Source organism: Citrus sinensis, chromosome 8 (assembly GCF_022201045.2).
Source record: "Citrus sinensis cultivar Valencia sweet orange chromosome 8, DVS_A1.0, whole genome shotgun sequence".
Lineage (NCBI taxonomy): Eukaryota > Viridiplantae > Streptophyta > Magnoliopsida > Sapindales > Rutaceae > Citrus > Citrus sinensis.
This window is the reverse complement of record NC_068563.1, coordinates 2,227,342-2,249,818: the sequence shown is the minus strand read 5'-3', so window position 1 is coordinate 2,249,818 and position 22,477 is coordinate 2,227,342. Positions and strand designations below refer to the sequence as shown.

Genomic DNA, 22,477 nt, shown 5'->3' with positions numbered 1-22,477 from the left:
CAATTACCCGATCGTGCATGATATCATGAATTGAAATAAATTGGTAGATTAATCCGAAGCTAAATGCAATAACAATATGTTCCATCATGGCCCTGAACACATTTGTTAAACACTCGTGCTGATTTTCACGAAGTGTAGTTTTTAGTAGGAGATAGATCCGGTGCTCATATATATAGCACATCACTTGCATGCATTGTGCCGTAGAAAAACTTGGAAGGGGTTAATATTGTTTGAATTAGCTTTTTGTTTCCCTATTTTTGGGGCCAAAATACTATTGATGGTGAGACAATTGATGCTTATTGGTCTTGCTTTAGATTTTACTAATTTGGAGTTGGCACGCACATTAGAATCTAGATCGGTTTAAATATATTTTATCAAGCAATAACGATAGGCTTTACATAGTTCATACATAATTGGGATATAAAAATTGTATCCTAATTAATGAGACAAAAAAATATGGCATTACTCGATCTACTAGGGTCACGTGGTAATTAGTTAATGATGTCTACCAATCTTTTAGGACATGTCATTTATTGTCAAGTACAAATTCTACTAATTAAATCGATTTAACCTTAAACATTAGATCATATAAGTCCAGCACATGCATCCATAATTCCACGCGTAGAGTCGTAGCCTACATTTAATAACTCTTTGAATATTATTTCGGTAGTACTTAGGAAGTTTTAGGTGGATATACAAATCTTACCATGTCATCTATACGTCTATGTAATAAAATTACATCACATATTGGTAATAAGAGAGAAATTCAATTATCATATGTCAGCTATACGTTTCTTAAGCGTCTCAGCCTTTTAATTGCATCTAGCGGTTGAAATCGAAAGTTCGGATCATAAGCATAATCCGGCTGACCGGATGGGAAAGCTACGGAGTAGAAACTTGTGGAAAAATTACATAAACTCTTTTTGACTAAATATGAGGTTAATCTCCTTCCCTGGTTATAAACAGTAACGGAGAGCAACCCTATATGTATATGTATACTGATATATATGCCTTAATAACAACCCTTCCTATGGATAATCCTTCCCATGGATGAAATCAACAGTTGTTTTGAGCATTCTAATGGCATGAAGACTACTGGGGTTAAGTAAATGAAACACATGAGTCTCCCCCATAATCTCTGAAACCTTTGCGTCACCTTTCCACCCACTCTCCTTCAACTTGGTCACGTAGTACAATCCTCTGCCTCTTAGCAGATCCAGTTGAGCAACAAAAACCAGCAACCTATTGCACCCCAGGCTTGATAGTTTTGGATCAGCCACCGGATTAATGATTGGATCATCCAACCCGCTTGTGTCCGGACGAGCAATTCGCCATAGCTCATCTATTATTGTTGTCCAATATTCTGGAACATATGGCTCCCCAGGAATAGGTGCTGAGCCCCAGAAGTATGGAAACAGTAAGCAAATACCATCAATATTTATCCCTTCAAGTTTCTCTTGGCCTTGTCTTATGCCCATGTGATGTGCTATGTTACCACCAGCACTGTCTCCTGACAAAATCACTTTCTGAAAATCAGCATAAGTCTTTAGCCATTCTTCAGGGCCTCTCCCATTTGCATGGGAAGCAACCCATTTGAGCGCCGTCCATGAATCTTCATGTGCTGCAGGGACAGGATCCTCCGGCGCCCTTCGGTAATCAACCGAGACTGCAATAATTTTTGCATGGGAGACTAAAGTGTTCATGTAAGCATGGTAGGTGAGGGAGAAGGCGTTTTCGAAGATAAAGGCTCCACCATGGAAATAAACTACTAGGGGAAGTTTTTGGTTTCTGTTTGTGTTGTTTGGGAAGTAAATCCTTGCAGAGAGGTTATGTTCTGATGAATATATGATGTCTTTGGAATCGACATGGGTTGTTGGATCAAGAGATGCAGGAATTATTTCTTCCCCCACTAACCGGTGTACATGGCCATCTTGGGAGATAATAAAGAAGGGAGAAAAATTATGAGCTGTTGGTGGGGTGGCTGCAGAAACAATAGCAAAGAAGAGGAGCAGGAAAAAAAATGGTGCCATTTACGTGTTCTAAAGAAGAAGCAGGGTTGATTGGGAGAGTGAGTAAAATGTTTTGCGATATATATAATTTGGATTAGGATCCTCTCTTTAACTTTTTCCTTTTCTTTTTTCATTCTTTTTTTCTTGTGTAATAACTATGAATGACTAAGATTAGGTCAACCAACTCTCCCCGCGCCCCCCCACCCCCCAATTTACAATCAAATCAAATTTTTGCATCCATATAATTTTGCAAGATAAGCAAAGCCACAATGTAATCGCAACTACTAAACAGAAAATAGTGGAGACGATTCGAATTTATTACACAAGATGTAGTAATGAAGATGTAATTCGTATATGCCATTTGAACTCATATAGTTATAACAAATTCAATTTGGTTAGCCTCCACATATAGAATGCAATGAAACAAACATATAAACTTTGGGGATGAAGTTTAGATAACCAACTATTGTAAGCCTACCAACACTTAACACAGAAATATCGAAGTATAGAATGGTAGAACACAAGCAAAGCACTAATGTATATTTCTTTAGATTTGTGATCCTGTGCAGACCAAGTTCAAATTAAATTATGTTCACTACATCACGGTGAAGGCTTCAGTATAATCATATGATTATTAATAAATTAAAAGAAGTATAAACAATGACAATCTACTCTGTTTTCAAGAGTTCTTCATTCTCAGATACACAGGCTTCCTGGTCTGGTTGGGTGGTAGATGACAGGTCTGAAAGAAGGCTGACCGAAGCCTCATCTACTCCTGGGTACATTTCTGACACAGCTGAATGGCTTTCTTGACGGGTATCAGAAGGCGATGTGGGTTGTTCTATATCGAATTGTGTCCATTTCCTATCCTTTGCATGAACTAGAACAGGATATAATAAGAACCCCACAATAATAACACCACCACTTACTATGAATGTCCTTAGAGAAGCGAGGCACATAACAAGAACAAGCAAAACTGCAGGCAGGAGGCAAAGCATTGTTACCCCAAATGTTTGCAAAGGAACTTTATAAGGTCTGTGAAGATCTGGCTTCTTTATTCTTAATTTTATAAAAGCGGCAAACTCAAGAAGCATTCCAATTGCGTACAAGAAATTAAGAAATTCCAGAATTTCTTGAAAACTCATCCATGACAGAAAAATTACTCCAGTAGCAGAACACAGAATGCTCAAAGTGGGGGTCCCATACTTTGATCTACATAAAGCATTCAAAGGCAACAGTCATGTTACTTCTCAAGACAATGAACCTTCTCATTGAAACAAAATTTACTGCCAATTCAGTGTAAATGATTCAGTTCCCACTTTCGAGGAAATTCTATGAAAGAAGAATTCTACTCAAACTTAATTCTGAGAGTCACCAATAGACCATTATACAAACATCTGAAATGAAAAAAAAAAAAAGAATCTAGTTGTTGAAGACAGTTCTTAAAAGAGCATGAAAAACATCATTTGTCTGCAAATTAAGCAGAAGATCAAACTCTCTTTTGATACTGAAATACGACTAATTATTCTATCGAAAAAAATTGACTAATTATGTTCATTGGTTGCCAAATGTAACCATTGTCTAATTTAAGAACAGGAAAATAAGCCATTTAACCATAAAGGAAGAAAGCAATAGAACCAGGAAAGCTTTAATAACTACCTTGAAGCAAATATTGCAGGGAGCATTCCCATCTCGCTCATCCCGAGGAGTTGAAAGGCATCACCACTCATTTCTGCTTCAAACAGTCCCAAATTAGACATTGCAGAAGCTGCCTGAATCCACCATTTGAGCCAAAACCCACCAATCAACATGCCGACTTCTGCAAAATATCCATCACTCCACTCACTAGACGGGGACGTCAAACCCCCCGTCCCTGCAAGAAGTGGAATTAAATATGAAGAAACCACCAAAACCACAGCTCCAAGAAGCGCCTTTGGGAATGTTTTACTTGGATTTTCAACTTCCCCTGCAAGAGTACTTGCCTTATCCCAATAGTTCAAATTCCAAAACATACTATTGAAGTATCCCCTCCAATCCACCTTCTTAAAGTCTACAACCAGCCATCTTCTAGGCTTTATGCGAGGGATTGAAAGTATGCCCATCACTACAAATGGGCAAAGCGAAAAAACTAGCAAGGAAACGGCTGAAAAACCAACAATGTGCAGACCTCTATAGTTCAAATATGTTAATGCACCTGTAATGCCTAAAAGAGCTGGAATTCTAGCAATTAATAGGTTAAAGATAGGCAACGAATGCTTCAAGTAATCCAAGAACAAAACTGGGTAAAGGGCATTGTCCAAAACTCCACTAAGCCATTTCCAAAATCCTTCTTGGAATCCCCAAAAGGGACCAAAAGCTGAAGATATCCAAATAACATAGCCTCCATTTTCAGGGAAACTTGTGGCAAGCTCAGCTGTGATTAGAGCTTCTGGTATGCTCCAAATTAAAGGGAAAATCAAGAAACCAAGCAAGGATAAAAGAGGGCCACCGCCTGCTTTTACTGAATCCTCAACACCAAAAGGACCCCCAGATACCTCATAAAATATCAAAGCAATAAGAGGCAATACAGTTAGCTTTGGACTTGTTTTTGCTGCTTTCTGTTGCACATCACTTGTCATTCCCTCTTCTCCCATCCACTGGGAGAATCAAGAGAAAGATTGAAACTTCACCAAAACTGAAGCAGTTTAAAATGATTTAAGTCAACTGGGCTGTCCTAAAAATCAGATTTTGATTGCCTATTCGACTATTTTCTTCACACCCACAAAGAAAACACTTGAAAAACTAGGAATTTGATTCAAGAAACTACCTGTTTTTGAAGAATCACTCAAAAGGGTCCTGCTTGAGTTTGATTTTGTACAACAAAAACGGATCTTTACGCTAACGAACTCATCATCATAAAGGGAATCTGATTCAATTATTGCAAAGTTGAATTTCAAAGGCATTACAAGTTACGACACTTATCTTTAGAGAGTGGGGAACCGTCAAAGCTGAAACAAATTGTTTATACAATATACTTTGAATTGGCTCTTGAGAGAAAAATATCAGCTGCTTGCATGAGGGTTTGTTGTGTACGCGCGATTTACACGCGTGGATATTGAATTTTCCTAAGGTATGGGCAGACAGAGACGCACGTTTCCGTGCTTTGGTCTTTAAATTTAATGATCAGTTGATACTTTTTTTTTTTTTTTTTTTGAAAGGATCAGTTAATACAAAGATACATAGGATAAAATATCCAACTTTTACAAAGTAAACACAGTTGGAATTCCAATCTGGAATTAAATTAATATTTGTATAAAGGGCAGAACTTACTAGGGAGTCTCCACCTTTTTCCATATCAATTTTTGTATCAGAAAATAATTTGGCCTTTTAGATTCTCAGAAGAAAGTTATTATAAATATTTAGTGACTCAATTTAAATATTAATTAGTGACTTTTTTAATTATATTAATTAGGGACTTGATTGAAAATTAACTTTCATCTTCACGGATACGGATATAGTTTATAAGCCGGCTTCTTCCCGCCATTTTTCTCTCAATCAAAATGGCCGAAAATCATCCATTGCAAGCACTCTTTGTGAACTTTCAAAAAGCGACAAATTGCATTCAAACCCATCTCTCAAATTTCATTGGCCACCACTCATCGTCATCATCGTCGCCACCCGCCAATGGGAAGCTTCCTTCCTCCTTCCATGAATAAACAAAACAAGCCATCATCATCAAACGCGGACCCCGCCGCTTATCAAATTCTCCTCAAGGTAAAGAATTACCCATTTGCCTATCTGTTCTTATAATTATATACAATCACTCCATTCGCATTATAATCGATTTTAGCTTCTGGGTTATTTTTGTCGTGGTGTTTTTGACAACAAGGAGTTGGTGCTATGGAACTGTTTGAGAGAAGTCCTGAACGGAGAATTGTCCTTGAATTTACATGAATTTTTTATGAAATTGATGCTCGCATTGATTGAGATTTCGTTGTATTTATTTCTTTCGTTATGTATAAAATAGCGTAGTGATACACATAGAAGAGGAACAAGCATGTAAGAAAAGACGGGCATCGTAGTGTTTCTTGCAAACCATTTGATTCTTCATCACTGTTCTTTGAATAAAATAGACTCGTAGGTACTGGGCCTGGTGACTGAACAGAAGGCATATTTGGTCGTCCTTTTATTGTGTTGATGACATAATGACATTCTTTTAGAAACAAAATATGGTAGAATTTTTCATAACTTTTATATTTAATACAATTTCATATACATTCTCCTATATATTATAAAAATTTAAAATTATCCTTATTAGTTAAGAAATAAAATCATTTTTCTTGAGGTTTTATGATTCATTTTCTGGTCAAGAGTCAAGACAACATAAATTTCGCTTGTTGCAGGTGCAAGTGCACCAAACCATGGCATCACGTGCCCGAAGGTCATCATTTTGGCACTATTATGAACGACCTTAGCTAACCTTTATCTACAAAGTTGACTCAAGGGAAAAGGAATTTTATTAGGAACTAACAAAAATGCCGAACATTAAAAGAACGTAGCTTTTATCCATTAGCTTCCCACTATGACATGTAACCATCCTATTAACCTATCCTGTGTAGGACTTACGACTATAATTGGAGAGGCCTACCCAACGCCATAAAAATGCAGAGGGATCATGGGATAACATAGTTAGGCTCCGTTTGGTACAGCTTATTAAATAAAGCTTATAACAGTAGAGCTTATAGCAGTAGAGTTTATATCAATAGAGCTTTTGGACAAAAAGTCATTGGGTATTTGGTAGTCAATAAAAAAAGCACTTTTGAACCATTAAACTGTGTGATATTTTTTATATTATATATTTTTAGAAAAGCTCTATAGCCTCTACTCCCAAAAGCTCAAATTTTGGGCTTTTACTAGTAGAGGTAAATTAGCTTATTTAAGCTAAAAAAACTCTATTAAAAAAATAACCAAATACCATAAAAAAATTTTAAAAGTGCTTATACGATTAAATAAGCACTTATGGCTCTTAAATAAGCCATACCAAACAGGCACTTAGACTGCAACTACACGTCATAAAGTCCAACTCTAAAATCCTAAGCCTAATGTGCCTACTTGTCACAGCAAATTCATCACCAAGTATATACCTAACATATTTCAATTGCTATAAATTGTCAGCAAAAAGTAGTTTCATTGTTGCCGTGGCTTCAAAATTGGTACCTACTGAAACAGATAGCTTTCCTAGCGTCTCCAGGGGAAAACAAATGGAAGAACCAGGAGTTCAAAGTTGCTAGCCAGACCCCGCCAGTATCTGGCGACTAAAAATACCTGCAAATAAGAAAAAGTCAGCAGGTTCTAAAGCTGTTGCAGAGGCCTTAGGAGGAGAAAAGTCAAAGCTGTTAAACAAAAGAAATGATGAACCTGTGGATCTCAAGATTCAACAACTAAATACTGCAACTGCTGGCGGAATGTTGAAATTTTGGCTGCCTCTACAGCCATGACTAACCCCATTAAACGATAATCTTTTAGCTGCAAAATTAATTCAAACATATTATAATGTTACGTTATAAAAGACATCAACACCAAGAATAAAAAGTTAGTTAAAAACACATCATGCCATTCTATATAGAAATAGCAAAGTGAAGTGAAGGTGTACCAATGGGGATAAGAGTATAGTAAAATCAGTAAAGAGGGTTTTAGGGAGGGGGTGCGAAGGTGCTTGATGATGTGAGGCACAACTTTTCACAGTTTAAAAGGTCAAAGACGCTGCCAAATGGTATTTCTTAGAGCAGTGGAATGTCGGGATTGATTTTGAGCACCAAAGGCAGAGATAGATGGTGTTCTGTTTTGTTAAAGACTTTGGTTTAGGCCTTGCTGAACAGAGCCATTGCAAACAAGAAGCATGTTAAAAAAGAAAGAGGAATAGTGGTTGATGTTTGACAGTAAAATTCAAATGAGAGGAAACGGCCCTAAAACCAAAAGAAGCAAACAACAATATTACTTGCCTCCTGAGTTTCAACCTGCTGGGCGTGCATGGGAAAACTAAAGGACCACAAGCTAAGCTGAAAAGCATCAGAAAGTGCAATCAATAATATTTGTAGTAAAATAAGTAAGGTAGAAAGCATAAGTAGGTGTGAAGATTTAGTAAAAGAAACATTAATCGTTTGGGGAAAAATCGTAAAAATAAAATAAAATCAGGTGATACAAAGAATATTACATGGGTAAAGAAGCAATACCTTGTGAAAAATTTCATCTTCTGGCTTGACGTACACTATTCCATCACCACTGTCACTACCTGACCTCCTTATCAGGTTTCTGTTATTTTTCTGGTTTGCATTCTTGTGCTTTAGTTTTGCATCCGAAGAAGCAAGTTACATACACAAACATACACAGAGAGGGAAAGAACGAGAAAGATATAGGAAAGAACTATTGAAGCCAATCATCAATAGAAAGAAATTGATAATCAAAATATAAGGAGCAGTGCTAAGGTGCCAAGACAGGAAAACCTTGTAAATTTTACTGACTAGTAGATAACACTTGAAGCAGAAGGAATTCCTGAGCTCTGCTGTCGGCTTCAAAAAGTGAAACAAGAAATGTAAATTTGGTCAAGAAACTCGTTTTCAGCATGTAAAGAGAGATATCAAACAAGCTCACCATCCATGCTGTAATAGTCATCTAACCTCATCTTCCGTAGCCCATGAGACTTCATCAAAGAGCGCATCATGAAGAGGTGGCAAAAGCTGAGGAAAATTGACCACACGCTGGGAGACCAATAGACCCACATCATGTGCTTGTTCTCCCATAAGCAATCCCAAGTCCTTTATGACATCCTTCTCTTGGCATACTTTAAGAAGAAACTCCTTAAGCTCCTCGATACATTTATGATCCTGAGAAGAATAAACCTGTGGCTCTTTATCTAGTACAAATGATAACACATACAAAGATTAGCTCACAAGAGCTACTGGCAACAAACCACCGGTTACGGATCGCAAGGAAGATTACTTATTTGCACTAGAGAGAGGAAAAACAACCAAAATACGGAAGGAAAGAATGAGATGGCTAAATATGTAATTACCTCGTTGACAGGATAAAAGAAAGATCAATTTAAAATGGGATGAGGTTTCCCCATCCACATATGTTGCTCAAATGCAGACAGTGTTGATATGAAATGCACATTAATGATGATGGTACATTTATTAACCCTCATTTCTTATTAGAGATTGCAAGATATTCAGGATATGATTTTGGCCATCAGAAATATATAGAAAAAAGAATCAGGAGCACAAGTTGCTTGCCTTATATCTTCCCAAATTAAGAGCAGTAACGATAGAGAAAGGTGTATCGTCATCATCACCCTCCATTTTGACAACAGTACCTACAGTGGTCTGTGCTAAGATCAAGTCTACAAAACCACTCAAATCCCACTGTGTATCATCAAGGTAAGTTTGTAGTAAAATCTTCACTCCATGGAAGTCATCTGGTTTCGGATCAAAGAAGACAAAATCTGCCTGAACAACTCCCTTCAGTAAACAGACCAAGCTCATATACGTTACAACAAAAAATGATATCATATGGAACCAAAATCAAAAGTCATCACTTGATAATAATTTCAGTAAAGGAAAAGAAAATAAATAGTTGCTTACTTCAGACTTGATAATAATTTCAGTAAAGGAAAAGAAAATAAATAGCTGCTTACTTCAGAACCTTCTTCTTCAGAAGACCCAGACAGATCACTCTTCCCTTCCAGAGTGTGTTTAGGAATTCCTTTATCTAGAGAGTGCTCAAAGCAGTGAGTTTATTTACTAACATGCCTAGGATTTCAAGAACACAACAACTGCTTTTCAATTAAAAAAGAATGAGATCAGTTAGATGATCATACCTTTGGAGCTAAGTGGAAATCCTTTCTGGTCTTTCGATTTATATGTTCGACGTTTATCCCTGTGAATAGAGGCAATTTGAGCTACTGAACGAGCAAAGGGAGAGAATGTTAATGGCTGAGGATTCAACATTCTTTTATACCTTGTTGGCCCTCGAGGCATCTTGTTATGTTACCTGTTCCAACCAGAGAACTTTGCGAGATATAAATGTCATTGTAAGAAAAGTGTGATGTGAAAAACTAAATAGAAAGACAAACAGGGAATTTCAAAATAAAATTAAAAGTACTATTTCATTTCACCATTCTCATAATCAAAGTTGATCGGGAGATAACTAAAATATAAGAACACAAAATTTAAAAATGAATAATTGAATATGATACTAGCATTTTTAAGAAGCAAGCAATTAAGAACTCTGCAAAAACAAAAACATTAAATCTGATTTCACCATTAACTGATGATTATTACTGTATCAGGTTTAAAACCAACTAGTACTAAGTTATTAGCATCCAGCATTACTGCATTAGACCCTTTTCTCCTCTACTTCCAAGGCCTATCTTTTAAATCACATAACAGCTCTTCAAACAATCCCATTTTCGTGTCTACTTTATTTGAGCTTTTAGACACATCAAGAGAAATAACGAAAATTGCATTCCAATAAATGAAAAATGCACACACATGAGAAAAATAACTAGAAAAATAAAAAGACCCAGACAATCAAACAACTCAATAAGATTAATAAATGAGCATTTTTCATCTATGAAATGTGGCTGATACTGCAACAATATGGCTGTATGGGTGAAATTAATAAGAGAAGCAACAACAAACTTCAGCTGCCAACAAACGAATATAGGTATTTATGAATGATAATCTCACCTTTATTAGGCTCAAATCATGGCTGCAGCTTCTGCTTCAGTGAGCTCTCCATGGCTGCAGTCTCTGCTTCGGTGCTATGCAACCGAGAATGAAACCAGAAGGAGGAGAATGAAAACACACAAAATGTCAAAATGACTCAAATCAATGAAACCAGAAGCAATTTGAAATAAATAAACATGCAAATTGAAAAAAAGAAAAAAAAAACATAGAAAAAGCAAAAACCTTCAGGGCAGGAGCAACTGACTGGCGCGGCTGTGTGTTGGTGAGTGACCACGAACTGTGGCGAAGTGCTGTTAGTGACGACGAACGGTGGCGGCTGAAGGGCTGTTAGGGTTTTTAGTTTTCTTTTGGGAATGAGGATTGACTTGATTAAGGGGAATCGGGCATTAGAATTTTCGTTGGAAAACAAAAGCTAGGAAAGACAGAGTGAACACAGTTGGAATTCCAATCTGGAATTAAATTAATATTTGTTTAAAGGGAAGAACTACGGAGTCTCGACCTTTTTCCATATCAATTTTTGTATCAGAAATTAATTTTGCCTTCTGGATTCTCAGAAGAAAGTTATATTCTAAATATTTAGTGACTCAATTTAAATATTAATTAGTGACTTTTTTTTTTTACAAAAATGATATTAATTAGTGACTTGATTAAAAATTAACTTTCATTATTACAATATTACGGATACGGATATAGTTTATAAGCCGGCTTCTTCCCGCCATTTTTCTCTAAATCAAAATGGCTGAAAATCATCCATTGCAAGCCCTCTTTGTGAACTTTCAAAAAGTGACAAATTGCATTCAAACCCATCTCTCAAATTTCATTGACCGCCGCTCATCGTCGTCATCATCGCAACCCGCCAATGGGAAGCCTCTCCTCTTCCTTTCTCCTTCCATCAATAAACAAAACAACCCATCATCATCAAACGCGGACTCCGCCGCCCATCAAATTCTCCTCAAGGTGAAGAATTACCCAGTTGCCTATCTGTTCTTATAATTATATACAATCGCTGCCTTCGCATTATAATTGATCTTAGCTTCTTGCTTTTTTTAAAAAAAAAAAATTTGGCTTTTTTCACACCACAGTGTTGATGCTATGTAACTGTTTGAGATAAGTCCTGACTGGAGAATTATCCTTGAATTTACATGATTTTTTTATGAAATTGATGCTGCCTTGAATGAGATTTCATTGTATTTCTTTCTTTCGTTACATATAATATAGTGTGGCGATAGACAAAGAACAGTAACAAGAATAAAAGAAAAGAAGGGCATTCGTAGTGTTTCTTGCCATTTAGTTCTTCATCGCTGTTCTTTTGAATAAAATAGACTTGAAGGTAGTGGGCATATTTGGTCGTCATTTTATTATGTTGATGACGTGGTGACATTCTTTTAGAAACATTCTTTAGAAACAAAATGCAGTAGAATTTTTAATCTCAGCTTGTGCTAAATTGCAAATACTTTTAGGGACTTGTATTGGCTTGGTGTGTCCAATACTCTCATGGGTCATTTTGGAAACTTATAACATGCTTGAGTAAACTGTTATTGCTATTTTCAGGAAACTTCTGCACCTGTGACTAAAGACGAGCTTGGAAGAGCCACTTGGACATTTCTTCACACTCTTGCTGCTCAGGTCATCTAATAACCGGTGCTTTTGTTTCTTTCTGTTGGTTCTCCTCTTCCTGCTTTGTTTATATTTCTTTTTTTGGTTTTACATTTCTCTAGTAGTTTCGGCTACTTGAATCTTGATTATTTTGTTCTCAGTATCCAGAAAATCCAACAAGGCAACAAAAGAAAGATGTAAAAGAACTGGTACGATGCTGTCTGACTCTCTTATACTGAAATGTCATTCACAAGTACGCCTATTTTAGTTGAACACAGATCCGTAAAATTTCCTTTCTGTACGTCTTAATTACCCAGAATTTATCCAGCTTATGTGGTTTTGGTTTGTAGACTTGACACTAATTGTTAACCTGAAACTGGAATTTATAGTAGAATAAACTCATTTACCTTATTGGCTACTAACCTTAAGAATCTTATTTGACTTGCAGATGGCGATATTATCTCGGATGTATCCTTGCAAAGAATGTGCAGATCACTTTAAAGAAGTCTTGAGGTACACTATATTTCTTCTCCTGCTCCCTCTATCTGGTGGTGGGCTTTCCTTTCTGTAAATGCTGGTCCATTTTCTTCCTAGTGCAATAATGGAAGTGTTTTGCTGACTGATGGTAGATGACATATACTGTTATTCCTATTCCTCACCTTAATTAAGGGCTTAGCTCAAGCTGTTTACTTAAATTATAAACCGACTCAAACTTTGTGTACATTCTATTAACTCAGTGCAATTTAGTTCAAGATACAAAGAAAAATTGTTCGTATAGCTGTAAATGTCAGTAATAGTTGTTTAACTAAAGCACCACCACTACTGCAAGTTGATTATTTCTTAGGAAAAAATTGAGGAAAGATAGCAAGGAAGAGTACTTGATTTGACATGAGACTAACCTAATCTTCTACCTCTCAAAAAAAAAAAAAAAAAAAAAAACAAATCTCAAGTACTTCAACTGAAAAATTTTCATAATATCCAGTTACATAGTTACGCTGATCTTATCATCATTACACTGTTACATGGCTATATGCTTAAAAATGCTGGAAGAAAGTGAAACTTTATTGTTCTTTGTCCATAAGGCTGCCAAATAACCGTCTGTACTGAATACAATGTATGCCTTTACTGATAGATGTATTCTTATTAATGTTTGACAGAGCAAATCCTGTGCAAGCTGGATCTCATGATGAGTTCTCTCAGTGGCTATGTCATGTGCATAATGTGGTTAATAGAAGGTAACATTAATTTTCCCTTTTCTTTGCTGAGGAAGTTGTGGTTCTCTTGTTTAGGGTCTATAGCACACAATATATTTTAACTGAATCACTTGATTATGGTTTAACAATTTGGTTATTTAAACAGCCTTGGCAAATTGGTGTTCCCCTGTGAACGAGTAGATGCAAGGTGGGGCAAGCTGGAGTGCGAGCAACGTGCATGTGATCTACAAGGAACTCCAGATTTAGGCGAGTAGATATGTTGAAGTGGCCAAGTGCCAAATGCATAAAAATCTGGAATCCAAAACTAATTGCTAGTAATTTTTTTTTATTATTGGTAAATGAATCGAAGAAATACAATTTATTTATTGTCAATGAAATTTAAAGAGGTGATGTTATATCCCATTGATTGTGTGGGGTATTATTCTCTAAGAAACAATTGGTAAGGCATTTTCTGTGTCAATTTGAATTATCAGTTTTACAAGACCTCTTACGGAGGTTTTGTAGTGAAAATATTTAAGATAAGTTGAACGAAAGCCAGAATGTATTTTGCTTAGCATTTGACTGGGAACTAGATCTAGGGCAATTGTTTAGGATAATTTATCAAATCAATCATAAGTAGTTGAATTTTCATTGTTAAAAAAAAAAGACTAGAAATTCACTTCACACATAAACCGTCATTGAAAATCAAATCAAGTAACAATGAAATGCTTCTCAGTTCTCATTTTGCATTACAATTAGGAGATCCAATACCGAAATCACCACATTTAACTAAAACCAAAATCATCCCCAAACTAACTTACATCATCAAAGATTAGAGAAGAACAAAAACCTGTAATCAAAGATATCATGTAACTGTCTAAACATGTACCCTCAGTCTACTGATCTTCAACCTTTGGATGCTCTCCTATATGAAAAGGAGGGGCCTCACCAAATTTCAGAATGTAAGCAGTCTCATAAACGGGTCGCAGTTGCAGAATCACTTCAGCATTTAAATATGCATCGCAGGTGAAACACCAAACCGACAGGTCACTGCTTAGCCAAACACAAGGTGTTTACAAATCACAATATATAAAAGTTAAGAACACCCTTTCAATTTAAAAAATAGTCAATGAGACATACACATGAGAAAATAACACAATGATCAAAGTTCATAGTCATACCTATAGCTTAATGCCACAGAATGGTTTGTTTCCCGGAAATGCTGAAGCATGTGCTTGTTCACAAAACGGCTGCAAAGCACTTCCTTGCAACACAAACATAGCCAGTTTTCACTCGGGTTTTGGCACCTTCATACATGCAAATCACTCCATAGGTTACGTGAGCATCTTCATTGTGTTACTCATTGCTTGTGTTGTAAAATAAATAGCTTACATGCGACAACCAATAGTTATGACACATTAATTGGGACTCAAGATTTGACAATAAATATATCAAGTTTCTATTTCCCCCCCCCCCCCCCCCTTTTTATATTATAATTATATGATATATGATGAATTTCTCCAATTTCTATGAAATGAAATCAAGCAAAAATGAATTATTTAAATTGATGTGTTTAGAGTGTTTGGCTAACCTGTTGCAAGGTGTATCGGGAGTTGGTATGTGAGCGAGATCAGACGACAAGGAAGTAGCGAGGTGATCACAAGAGGTCAGAGGTTCTACCCAACCCGATTCCGCTCCGAACATCATCTCATCCTCCTCTACGGGTCCGTTTTCCTGAGACAAACGATTTCAGACCCAAAAAAAAAAAAAAAAAAAATTCGAAAACGGTGACGTTTTGATCATTGGCAATGAGAATTCCTTACCGGCAGTGTTGAGGAAGAGGTCGCCATAACGAGTCGACCGAGATTTTCAAGTTTGAGGATTTGGCAAGGCTTTTAGAGAGTCACGACTGTTCAGCTGCCTTCTACCGGGTGGAGTTCTGCATCGTGCAATTTAATTTTTCATTTTTTCAAAAGTTGTGAATAAAAAATCATAATTTTCCAGCTGGCTTTATGTAATTAGACAAAAATATTTTTACGAGAGCATGATTAATTTGGGATCCGATAATAGTATCATACATGTCCAACAATTTAGGTCAGGTCCCGCCCAAGCCCAAATTACAATTAAAATCCATGTCAGTAAGCTTATGCGGAGGCATGCGTAAAACGCACCGGCTACAGAAATCCAGGGTTTAAAATTGCGTAGTATAAATACACGCTTTTCTTCGTTCGTTAATCGTTATAATTCCTCAGCAGATTCTAGGGTTTTATCCAAGCTTAAGCGAACCGGCTTTTGTCTTTTGCTAAAGAAGAAGAAAACAATCAATCATGGGTCACTCCAACGTTTGGAACTCTCACCCCAGGACTTATGGGCCCGGTTCTCGCGCTTGGTAAGTCGAAAGTTTTTAACTTCTAATTTTACTGTTTTTGATTGCTGATTTAATATTGGATAATGAGAAATTGGAATGATTTTATACCCCTGATTATGTTGATATCCCAGAATAATTGAAGATTCAAATTTGTTTCTTATTGTTAAGTGTAGATTAACATCATGGGTGCTAATTTTTTATATTGTAGATTTTGAGTAAAGGGTATGGATATTTTGAGATAAGTCCTGACTGGAAAATTATCCTTGAATTTATATGATTTTTTTATGAAATTGATGCTGCATTGAATGAGATTTCATTGTGTTTATTTCTTTTGTTACATATAATATAGTGTGGCAATAGACAAAGAACAGGAGCAAGAATAAAAGAAAAGAAGGGCATTCGCTGTGTTTCTTGCCATTTAGTTCTTCATCGCTGTTCTTTTGAATAAAATAGACTTGAAGGTAGTGGGCATATTTGGTTGTCATTTTCTTATGACGATGACATGGTGACATTCTTGTAGAAACATTCTTTAGAAACAAAATGCAGTAGAATTTTGAATCTCAGCTTGTGCTAAATTGCAAATACTTTTAGGGACTTATATTAGCTTGGTGCGTCCAGTACTCTCATGGGTCATTTGGGAACTTTTAACATGCTTGAGTAAACTGTTATTGCTATTTTCAGGGGACTTCTGCTCCTGTAACTAAAGACGAGCTTGGAAGAGCCACTTGGACATCTCTCAAACACTTGCTTCTCAGGTCATCTCATTACCAGTGCTTTTATTTCTTTTCTGTTGGTTCTCCTCATCCTGCTTTGTTTATATTTCTTTTTTTGGTTTTACATTTCTCTAGTTTGGGCTGCTTGAATCTTGATTATTTTGTTCTCAATATCCAGAAAATCCAACAAGGCAACAAAAGAAAGATGTAAAAGAACCGGTACGATGCTGTCTGACTCTCTTAAACTGAAATGTCATTCACAAGTACGCATATTTTAGTTGAACACAAATCCTTAAAATTTCCTTTCTGTACATCTTAACTACCCAGAATTTATCCAGCTTATGTGGTTTTGGTTTGTAGACTTGACACTAATTTGTAACCCGAAACTGGAATTTATAGTAGAATAAACTCATTTACCTTATTGGCTACTAACCTTAAGGATCCTATTTGACTTGCAGATGGCGATATTATCTCGGATGCACTTTAAAGAAGTCTTGAGGTACACTATATTTCTTCTCCAACTCCCTCTATCTGGTGGTGGGCTTTCCTTTCTTTAGATGCTAGTCCATTTTCTTTCTAATGCAATAATGGCAGTGCTTTGCTGGCTGATGGTGGATGACATATACCGTTATTCCCATTCCTCCCCTTAATTAAGGGTGTAGCTCAAGCTGTTTACTTAAATCATAAGCGGACTCAAACTTTGTGTACATTCTATTAACCATGTGCAATTTAGTTTAATATACAAAGAAAAATAGTTTATATAACTGTAAATGTCAGTAATAGATGTTTAATTAAAGTACCACTGCTACTGCAAATTGATTATTTCTTAGGAAAAAAGTCTGATGAAAGAAGATAGGAAGAGTACTTGAATTGACATGAGACTAACCTAAGTTCCCCCACCCCCCCTCCCAAAAAAAAATTACAAATCTTAAGTACTTAAACTGAAAAATTTTCTTAATATCCAGTTACATGGATTTTATTATCATTACACTGTTACATGGTTATATGCTTAAAAATGCTGGAAGAAAGTGAAACTTTAGTGTTCTGTCCATATGGCTACCAAATAACCGTTTGTACTTTGTACTGAACACAATGTATCCTTTACTGATGGATGTATTCTTGTTAATGTTTGATAGAGCAAATCCTGTGCAAGCTGAATCTCATGATGAGTTCTCTCAGTGGCTTTGTCATGTGCATAATGTGGTTAATAGAAGGTAATATTAATTGTCTCTTTTCTCTGCTGAGGAAGTTGTGGTTCTCTTGTTTAGGGTCTATGGCACACCATATATTATAACCGAATCACTTTATTATGCTTTAGCAATTTGGTTATTTAAACAGCCTTGGCAAATTGGTGTTCCCTTGTGAACGAGTAGATGCAAGGTGGGGCAAGCTGGAGTGCGAGCAACGTGCATGTGATCTACAAGGAACTACAGATTCAGCCGACCAGATATGTTGAAGTAGCCAAGTACCAAATGCATAAAAATCTGGAATACAAAACTCATTGCTAGTAATATTATTTTGTATTTATTATTCGTACGTGAATCAAAGAAATACAACTTATTGTCAGTGAAATTTAAAGAGGTGATATTATATCCCATTGATTGTGTTGGGTGTCATTCTCTAAGAAACAATTGGGAAAGCATTTTTGCGTTACTTTGAATTATCAGTTTTACAAGACCGCTTATGTAGGTATTGTAGTGAAAATATTGAAGATAAGTTGAATGAAAGCTATAACATGTTTTGTCATTGATTTAGAATGCATTTTGCTTAGCATTTGATTGGGAAGTAGGCCTAGAGTAATTGTTTACTATAATTTGTCAATTATGCAATCAGATTTGGCAGAATTTTCACTGTAAAAAAAAAAAAAAAAGACTAGAAATTCACCCATGCGCATACCGTCATCCAGAATCAAACCAAGTAACAGTTCCGAGTTTGCGTTACAATTAGGAAAGCAGATACCAAATACACCACAATTAGTTAAAACAGAAATCATCCCCAAACTAACATCATTTAAAGGTTAGAGAAGAACAAAACCCCGTGACGAAAGCTATCATTTAAACTAACCATGTGATCAAAGCTATCATTTTAACTATCTAATCATGTACCAGCAGTCCACTGATCTTAAACCTTAGGATGCTCTCCCATAAGGAAAGGGAGGGCCCGACCAAATTTCAGAACGTAAGCAGTCTCATGAACAGGTTGCAGTTGCAGAATCGCTTGAGCATTTAAATATGCATGGCAGGCGAAACACCAAACTGACAGGTCACTGCTTAGCCAAAAACAAGGTGTTTACAAATCACAATATATAAAAGTTAAGAACACCCTTCCAATTCAAACATAATCAATGAGACATACACATGGCAAAATACAATAACGATCAAAGTTCATAGTCATACCTATAGCCTAATGCTACAGAATGGTTTGTTTCCTGGTAATGCTGAAGCATGTGCTTGTTCACATAACGGCTGCAAAGCACTTCCTTGCAACACAAACATAGCCAGTTTCCCCTCGGGTGTTGGCACCTTCATACATGCAAATCACTCCGCAGGTTACGCGAGCATCTTCATTGTGTTACTCATTGCTAGTGTTGTAAAATGAATAACTTACATGCGGCAACCAATACTGATCACACATTAGTTGGACTCAAGATTTGACAATAAATATATCAAGTTTCCATTTTCCCCCCCTTTTTTCTATATTATAATTGCATGATGAATTTCTCCAATTTCAATGAAATGAAATCAAGCAAAGATGAATTATTTAAATTGCCGTGTTTAAAGGGTTTGGCTAACCTGTTGCAGGGTGTATCGGGATTTGGTATGCGAGCAAGATCAGACGACAAGGAAGCAATGAGGTGATCACAAGAGGTCAGATGTCTCACCCAACCCGATTCCGCTCCGAACATCATCTCATCGTCCTCTTTAACCTTAGGATGCTGTCCCGTATTAAAAGGGAGGGCCCGACCAAATTTCAGAACGTAAGATGTCTCATGAACAGGTCGCAGTTGCAGAATCGGTTGAGCATTTAAATATGCATCGCAGGCGAAACACCAAACTGACAGGTCACTGCTTAGCCAAAAATAAGGTATTTATAAATCACAATATATAAAAGTTAAGAACACCCTTCCAATTCAAACATAATCAACGAGAGATAAACATGGGAAAATACAACAATGATCAAAGTTCATGGTCATACCTATAGCCTAATGCTACAGAATGGTTTTTTTCCCGGTAATGCCGAAGCATGTGCTTGTTCACATAACGGCTGCAAAGCACTTCCTTGCAACACAAACATAGCCAGTTTCCCCTCGGGTGTTGGCACCTTCATACATGCAAATCACTCCACAGGTTACGTGAGCATCATCACTGCGTTACTCATTGCTTGTGTTGTAAAATAAATAACTTACATGCGGCAACCAATAGTTATGACACATTAGTTGGACTCAAGATTTGACAATAAATATACCCAGTTTATATTTTCCCTCCCTCTTTTTCTATATTATAATTATATATTATAATTATACGATGAATTTCTCGAATTTGCATGAAAATGAAATCAAGCAAAAATAAAATATTAAAATTGACGTGTTTAAAGGGCTTACCTGTTGCAGGGTGTATCGGGATTTGGTATGCGAGCGAGATCAGTCGACAAGGAAGCAACGAGGTGATCACAAGAGGTCAGATGTCTCACCCAACCCGATTCTGCTCCGAGCATCATCTCGTCGTCCTCTTTAACCTCAGGATGCTGTCCCGTATTAAAAGGGAGGGTTTCACCAAATTTCAGAACGTAAGACGTCTCATGAACAGGTCGCAGTTGCAGAATCGCTTGAGCATTTAAATATGCATGGCAGGCGAAACACCAAACTGACAGGTCACTGCTTAGCCAAAAACAAGGTGTTTATAAATCACAATATATAATAGTTAAGAATACCCTTCCAATTCAAACAGAATCAATGAGACATACACATGGGAAAATACAACAACGATCAAAGTTCATGGTCATACCTATAGCCTAATGCTACAGAATGGTTTGTTTCCTGGTAATGCTGAAGCATGTGCTTGTTCACATAACGGCTGCAAAGCACTTCCTTGCAACACAAACATAGCCAGTTTCCCCTCGGGTGTTGGCACCTTCATACATGCAAATCACTCCGCAGGTTACGCGAGCATCTTCATTGTGTTACTCATTGCTAGTGTTGTAAAATGAATAACTTACATGCGGCAACCAATACTGATCACACATTAGTTGGACTCAAGATTTGACAATAAATATATCAAGTTTCCATTTTCCCCCACTTTTTTCTATATTATAATTGCATGATGAATTTCTCCAATTTCAATGAAATGAAATCAAGCAAAGATGAATTATTTAAATTGCCGTGTTTAAAGGGTTTGGCTAACCTGTTGCAGGGTGTATCGGGATTTGGTATGCGAGCAAGATCAGTCGACAAGGAAGCAACGAGGTGATCACAAGAGGTCAGATGTCTCACCGAACCCGATTCTGCTCCGAGCATCATCTCATCATCCTCTTTAACCTTAGGATGCTGTCCCGTATTAAAAGGGAGGGCTCGACCAAATTTCAGAACGTAAGATGTCTCATGAACAGGTCGCAGTTGCAGAATCGGTTGAGCATTTAAATATGCATGGCAGGCGAAACACCAAACTGACAGGTCACTGCTTAGCCAAAAACAAGGTATTTATAAATCACAATATATAAAAGTTAAGAACACCCTTCCAATTCAAACATAATCAACGAGAGATAAACATGGGAAAATACAACAACGATCAAAGTTCATGGTCATACCTATAGTCTAATGCTACAGAATGGTTTTTTTCCCGGTAATGCCGAAGCATGTGCTTGTTCACATAACGGCTGCAAAGCACTTCCTTGCAACACAAACATAGCCAGTTTCCCCTCGGGTGTTTGCACCTTCATACATGCAAATCACTCCACAGGTTACGTGAGCATCATCACTGCGTTACTCATTGCTTGTGTTGTAAAATAAATAACTTACATGCGGCAACCAATAGTTATGACACATTAGTTGGACTCAAGATTTGACAATAAATATACCCAGTTTATATTTTCCCTCCCTCTTTTTCTATATTATAATTATATGATGAATTTTTCGAATTTCCATGAAATGAAATCAAGCAAAAATAAATTATATAAATTGACGTGTTTAAAGGGTTTGGCTAACATGTTGCAGGGTGTATCGGGAGTTGGAATGCGAGCGAGATCAGACGACAAGGAAGCAACGAGGTGATCACAAGAGGCCAGATGTCTCACCCAACCTAATTCCCCTCCGATCATCATCTCATCCTCGTCTTCGGGTCCGTTTTCCTGAGACAAACGAATTCAGACAAAAAAAAAAAAGATATTATATAACGGTGACGTTTTGATCATTAGCAATGATTATTCCTTACCGGCAGTTTTGAGGAATAGGTCGCCATAACGAGTCGACCGAGATTTTCAAGTTTGAGGATTTGGCAAGGCTTTTAGAGAGTCACGACTGTTCAGCTGCGTTCTACCGGGTGAAGAAAAAATCATAATTTTCCAGCTAACTTTAGGTTGTTTAAAAACTATTTTTACGAGAGCATGATTATTCCTTACCGACTGTTCTCTCTGCTTGTGAAATGAGAGAAAAATCCCAACTCAACCCTTTCACGTGAAGAGTAATTTCGTTTAGCTAGAATCAAATGTGGGGTAGAAAGAGTAAAAAAGGTGGAAAAAGCAAAAGGCGCAAGAAAAAGCAAAAGGCGCAAGAAAAAGCAAAAGGAGCAAAGAGAAAGCAAAAGAATGCCGTTTCTCTTGGCATTCTCTCAGCATTCTCGCTGAGAAGCATTTTCCTGAGAAAAATATTTTTACGAGA

General features: G+C 36.7%; 5 protein-coding genes and 1 long non-coding RNA gene across 26 annotated transcripts; 2 read left to right on the top strand and 4 right to left on the bottom strand.

Moving 5' to 3' along the window:
* Positions 1-958: 958 nt before the first annotated feature.
* Positions 959-2,396, bottom strand: LOC107178070 (probable carboxylesterase 5). The gene has a single exon (XM_015532839.3). It carries the CDS (start codon positions 2,028-2,030, stop codon positions 1,029-1,031), a length of 1,002 nt encoding a protein of 333 aa, XP_015388325.2. The 5' UTR covers positions 2,031-2,396; the 3' UTR covers positions 959-1,028.
* A 124-nt stretch (positions 2,397-2,520) lies between these two features.
* On the bottom strand, positions 2,521-5,179 carry LOC102613303 (probable polyamine transporter At3g19553). Its single transcript, XM_052432340.1, has 3 exons — positions 4,816-5,179; positions 3,669-4,683; positions 2,521-3,221 (listed from the first exon to the last, which is right to left on the bottom strand). The coding sequence occupies exons 2-3, from the start codon at positions 4,640-4,642 to the stop codon at positions 2,678-2,680; spliced, it is 1,518 nt and encodes a 505-aa protein (XP_052288300.1). The 5' UTR covers positions 4,643-4,683; positions 4,816-5,179; the 3' UTR covers positions 2,521-2,677.
* A 4-nt stretch (positions 5,180-5,183) lies between these two features.
* Positions 5,184-6,096, top strand: LOC112499235 (uncharacterized). Its single transcript, XR_003066752.2, has 2 exons — positions 5,184-5,762; positions 5,839-6,096. It is a non-coding gene; the product is annotated as an uncharacterized LOC112499235 (long non-coding RNA).
* A 386-nt stretch (positions 6,097-6,482) lies between these two features.
* On the bottom strand, positions 6,483-11,272 carry LOC102612095 (protein BCCIP homolog). 7 transcript variants are annotated; one of them, XM_052432347.1, is made up of 12 exons: positions 10,958-11,271; positions 10,736-10,809; positions 10,005-10,054; positions 9,865-9,923; positions 9,682-9,755; positions 9,281-9,493; positions 8,666-8,872; positions 8,492-8,557; positions 8,222-8,329; positions 7,991-8,047; positions 7,407-7,514; positions 6,483-7,313 (listed from the first exon to the last, which is right to left on the bottom strand). In XM_052432347.1, the coding sequence occupies exons 3-11, from the start codon at positions 10,022-10,024 to the stop codon at positions 7,416-7,418; spliced, it is 903 nt and encodes a 300-aa protein (XP_052288307.1). In that variant the 5' UTR covers positions 10,025-10,054; positions 10,736-10,809; positions 10,958-11,271; the 3' UTR covers positions 6,483-7,313; positions 7,407-7,415. The 7 variants fall into 7 exon arrangements, with proteins under 7 accessions (XP_052288307.1, XP_052288305.1, XP_052288306.1 ...); XM_052432345.1 differs by having other exon boundaries at positions 9,281-9,505; positions 10,958-11,268; XM_052432346.1 differs by having other exon boundaries at positions 9,281-9,505; positions 10,005-10,037; positions 10,958-11,268.
* A 51-nt stretch (positions 11,273-11,323) lies between these two features.
* LOC102612398 (FAD-linked sulfhydryl oxidase ERV1) lies at positions 11,324-18,209 on the top strand. Of its 11 annotated transcripts, none has more exons than XM_052432351.1 (6): positions 11,324-11,692; positions 12,287-12,361; positions 12,493-12,540; positions 17,064-17,104; positions 17,742-17,819; positions 17,979-18,209. In XM_052432351.1, exons 1-6 carry the CDS (start codon positions 11,471-11,473, stop codon positions 18,019-18,021), a joined length of 507 nt encoding a protein of 168 aa, XP_052288311.1. In that variant the 5' UTR covers positions 11,324-11,470; the 3' UTR covers positions 18,022-18,209. The 11 variants fall into 11 exon arrangements, 9 of the variants coding, with proteins under 9 accessions (XP_052288311.1, XP_052288313.1, XP_006486936.2 ...); XM_052432353.1 differs by having other exon boundaries at positions 17,924-18,209; XM_006486873.4 differs by lacking the exon at positions 17,064-17,104 and adding an exon at positions 12,780-12,844.
* Positions 14,200-22,456, bottom strand: LOC102611806 (uncharacterized). 5 transcript variants are annotated; one of them, XM_052432335.1, is made up of 11 exons: positions 22,219-22,455; positions 22,032-22,132; positions 21,806-21,948; positions 21,409-21,534; positions 21,006-21,278; positions 20,610-20,735; positions 20,207-20,479; positions 19,801-19,926; positions 19,398-19,670; positions 14,706-14,831; positions 14,200-14,574 (listed from the first exon to the last, which is right to left on the bottom strand). In XM_052432335.1, exons 2-11 carry the CDS (start codon positions 22,056-22,058, stop codon positions 14,421-14,423), a joined length of 1,647 nt encoding a protein of 548 aa, XP_052288295.1. In that variant the 5' UTR covers positions 22,059-22,132; positions 22,219-22,455; the 3' UTR covers positions 14,200-14,420. The 5 variants fall into 5 exon arrangements, with proteins under 5 accessions (XP_052288295.1, XP_052288299.1, XP_052288296.1 ...); XM_052432336.1 differs by lacking the exons at positions 14,200-14,574; positions 14,706-14,831 and adding exons at positions 18,475-18,871; positions 19,002-19,127 and having other exon boundaries at positions 22,032-22,455; XM_052432337.1 differs by lacking the exons at positions 14,200-14,574; positions 14,706-14,831 and adding an exon at positions 19,061-19,207 and having other exon boundaries at positions 22,032-22,456.
* Between the last annotated feature and the right edge of the window lie 21 nt (positions 22,457-22,477).

Coding starts and splice junctions, on each gene's coding strand:
- LOC107178070 (XM_015532839.3), bottom strand. CDS start 2,030: ATGGCACCATTTTTTTTCCTGCTCCTCTTCTTTGCTATTGTTTCTGCA.
- LOC102613303 (XM_052432340.1), bottom strand. CDS start 4,642: ATGGGAGAAGAGGGAATGACAAGTGATGTGCAACAGAAAGCAGCAAAA. Junction 3,222..3,668: donor CCTGCAATATTTGCTTCAAG/GTAGTTATTAAA, acceptor TGCTTTATGTAG/ATCAAAGTATGGGACCCCCA.
- LOC102612095 (XM_052432341.1), bottom strand. CDS start 10,024: ATGCCTCGAGGGCCAACAAGGTATAAAAGAATGTTGAATCCTCAGCCA. Junction 9,756..9,864: donor ATTTCCACTTAGCTCCAAAG/GTATGATCATCT, acceptor AGCACTCTCTAG/ATAAAGGAATTCCTAAACAC. Junction 8,558..8,665: donor CATGGGCTACGGAAGATGAG/GTTAGATGACTA, acceptor CACTTTTTGAAG/CCGACAGCAGAGCTCAGGAA.
- LOC102612398 (XM_052432349.1), top strand. CDS start 11,471: ATGGCTGAAAATCATCCATTGCAAGCCCTCTTTGTGAACTTTCAAAAA. Junction 12,541..12,779: donor AGAAAGATGTAAAAGAACTG/GTACGATGCTGT, acceptor TTTGACTTGCAG/ATGGCGATATTATCTCGGAT. Junction 17,820..17,943: donor CATAATGTGGTTAATAGAAG/GTAATATTAATT, acceptor TTATTTAAACAG/CCTTGGCAAATTGGTGTTCC.
- LOC102611806 (XM_052432335.1), bottom strand. CDS start 22,058: ATGGCGACCTATTCCTCAAAACTGCCG. Junction 21,949..22,031: donor CCTATTCCTCAAAACTGCCG/GTAAGGAATAAT, acceptor CGTTTGTCTCAG/GAAAACGGACCCGAAGACGA. Junction 20,736..21,005: donor CCCGATACACCCTGCAACAG/GTTAGCCAAACC, acceptor GCATGTATGAAG/GTGCCAACACCCGAGGGGAA.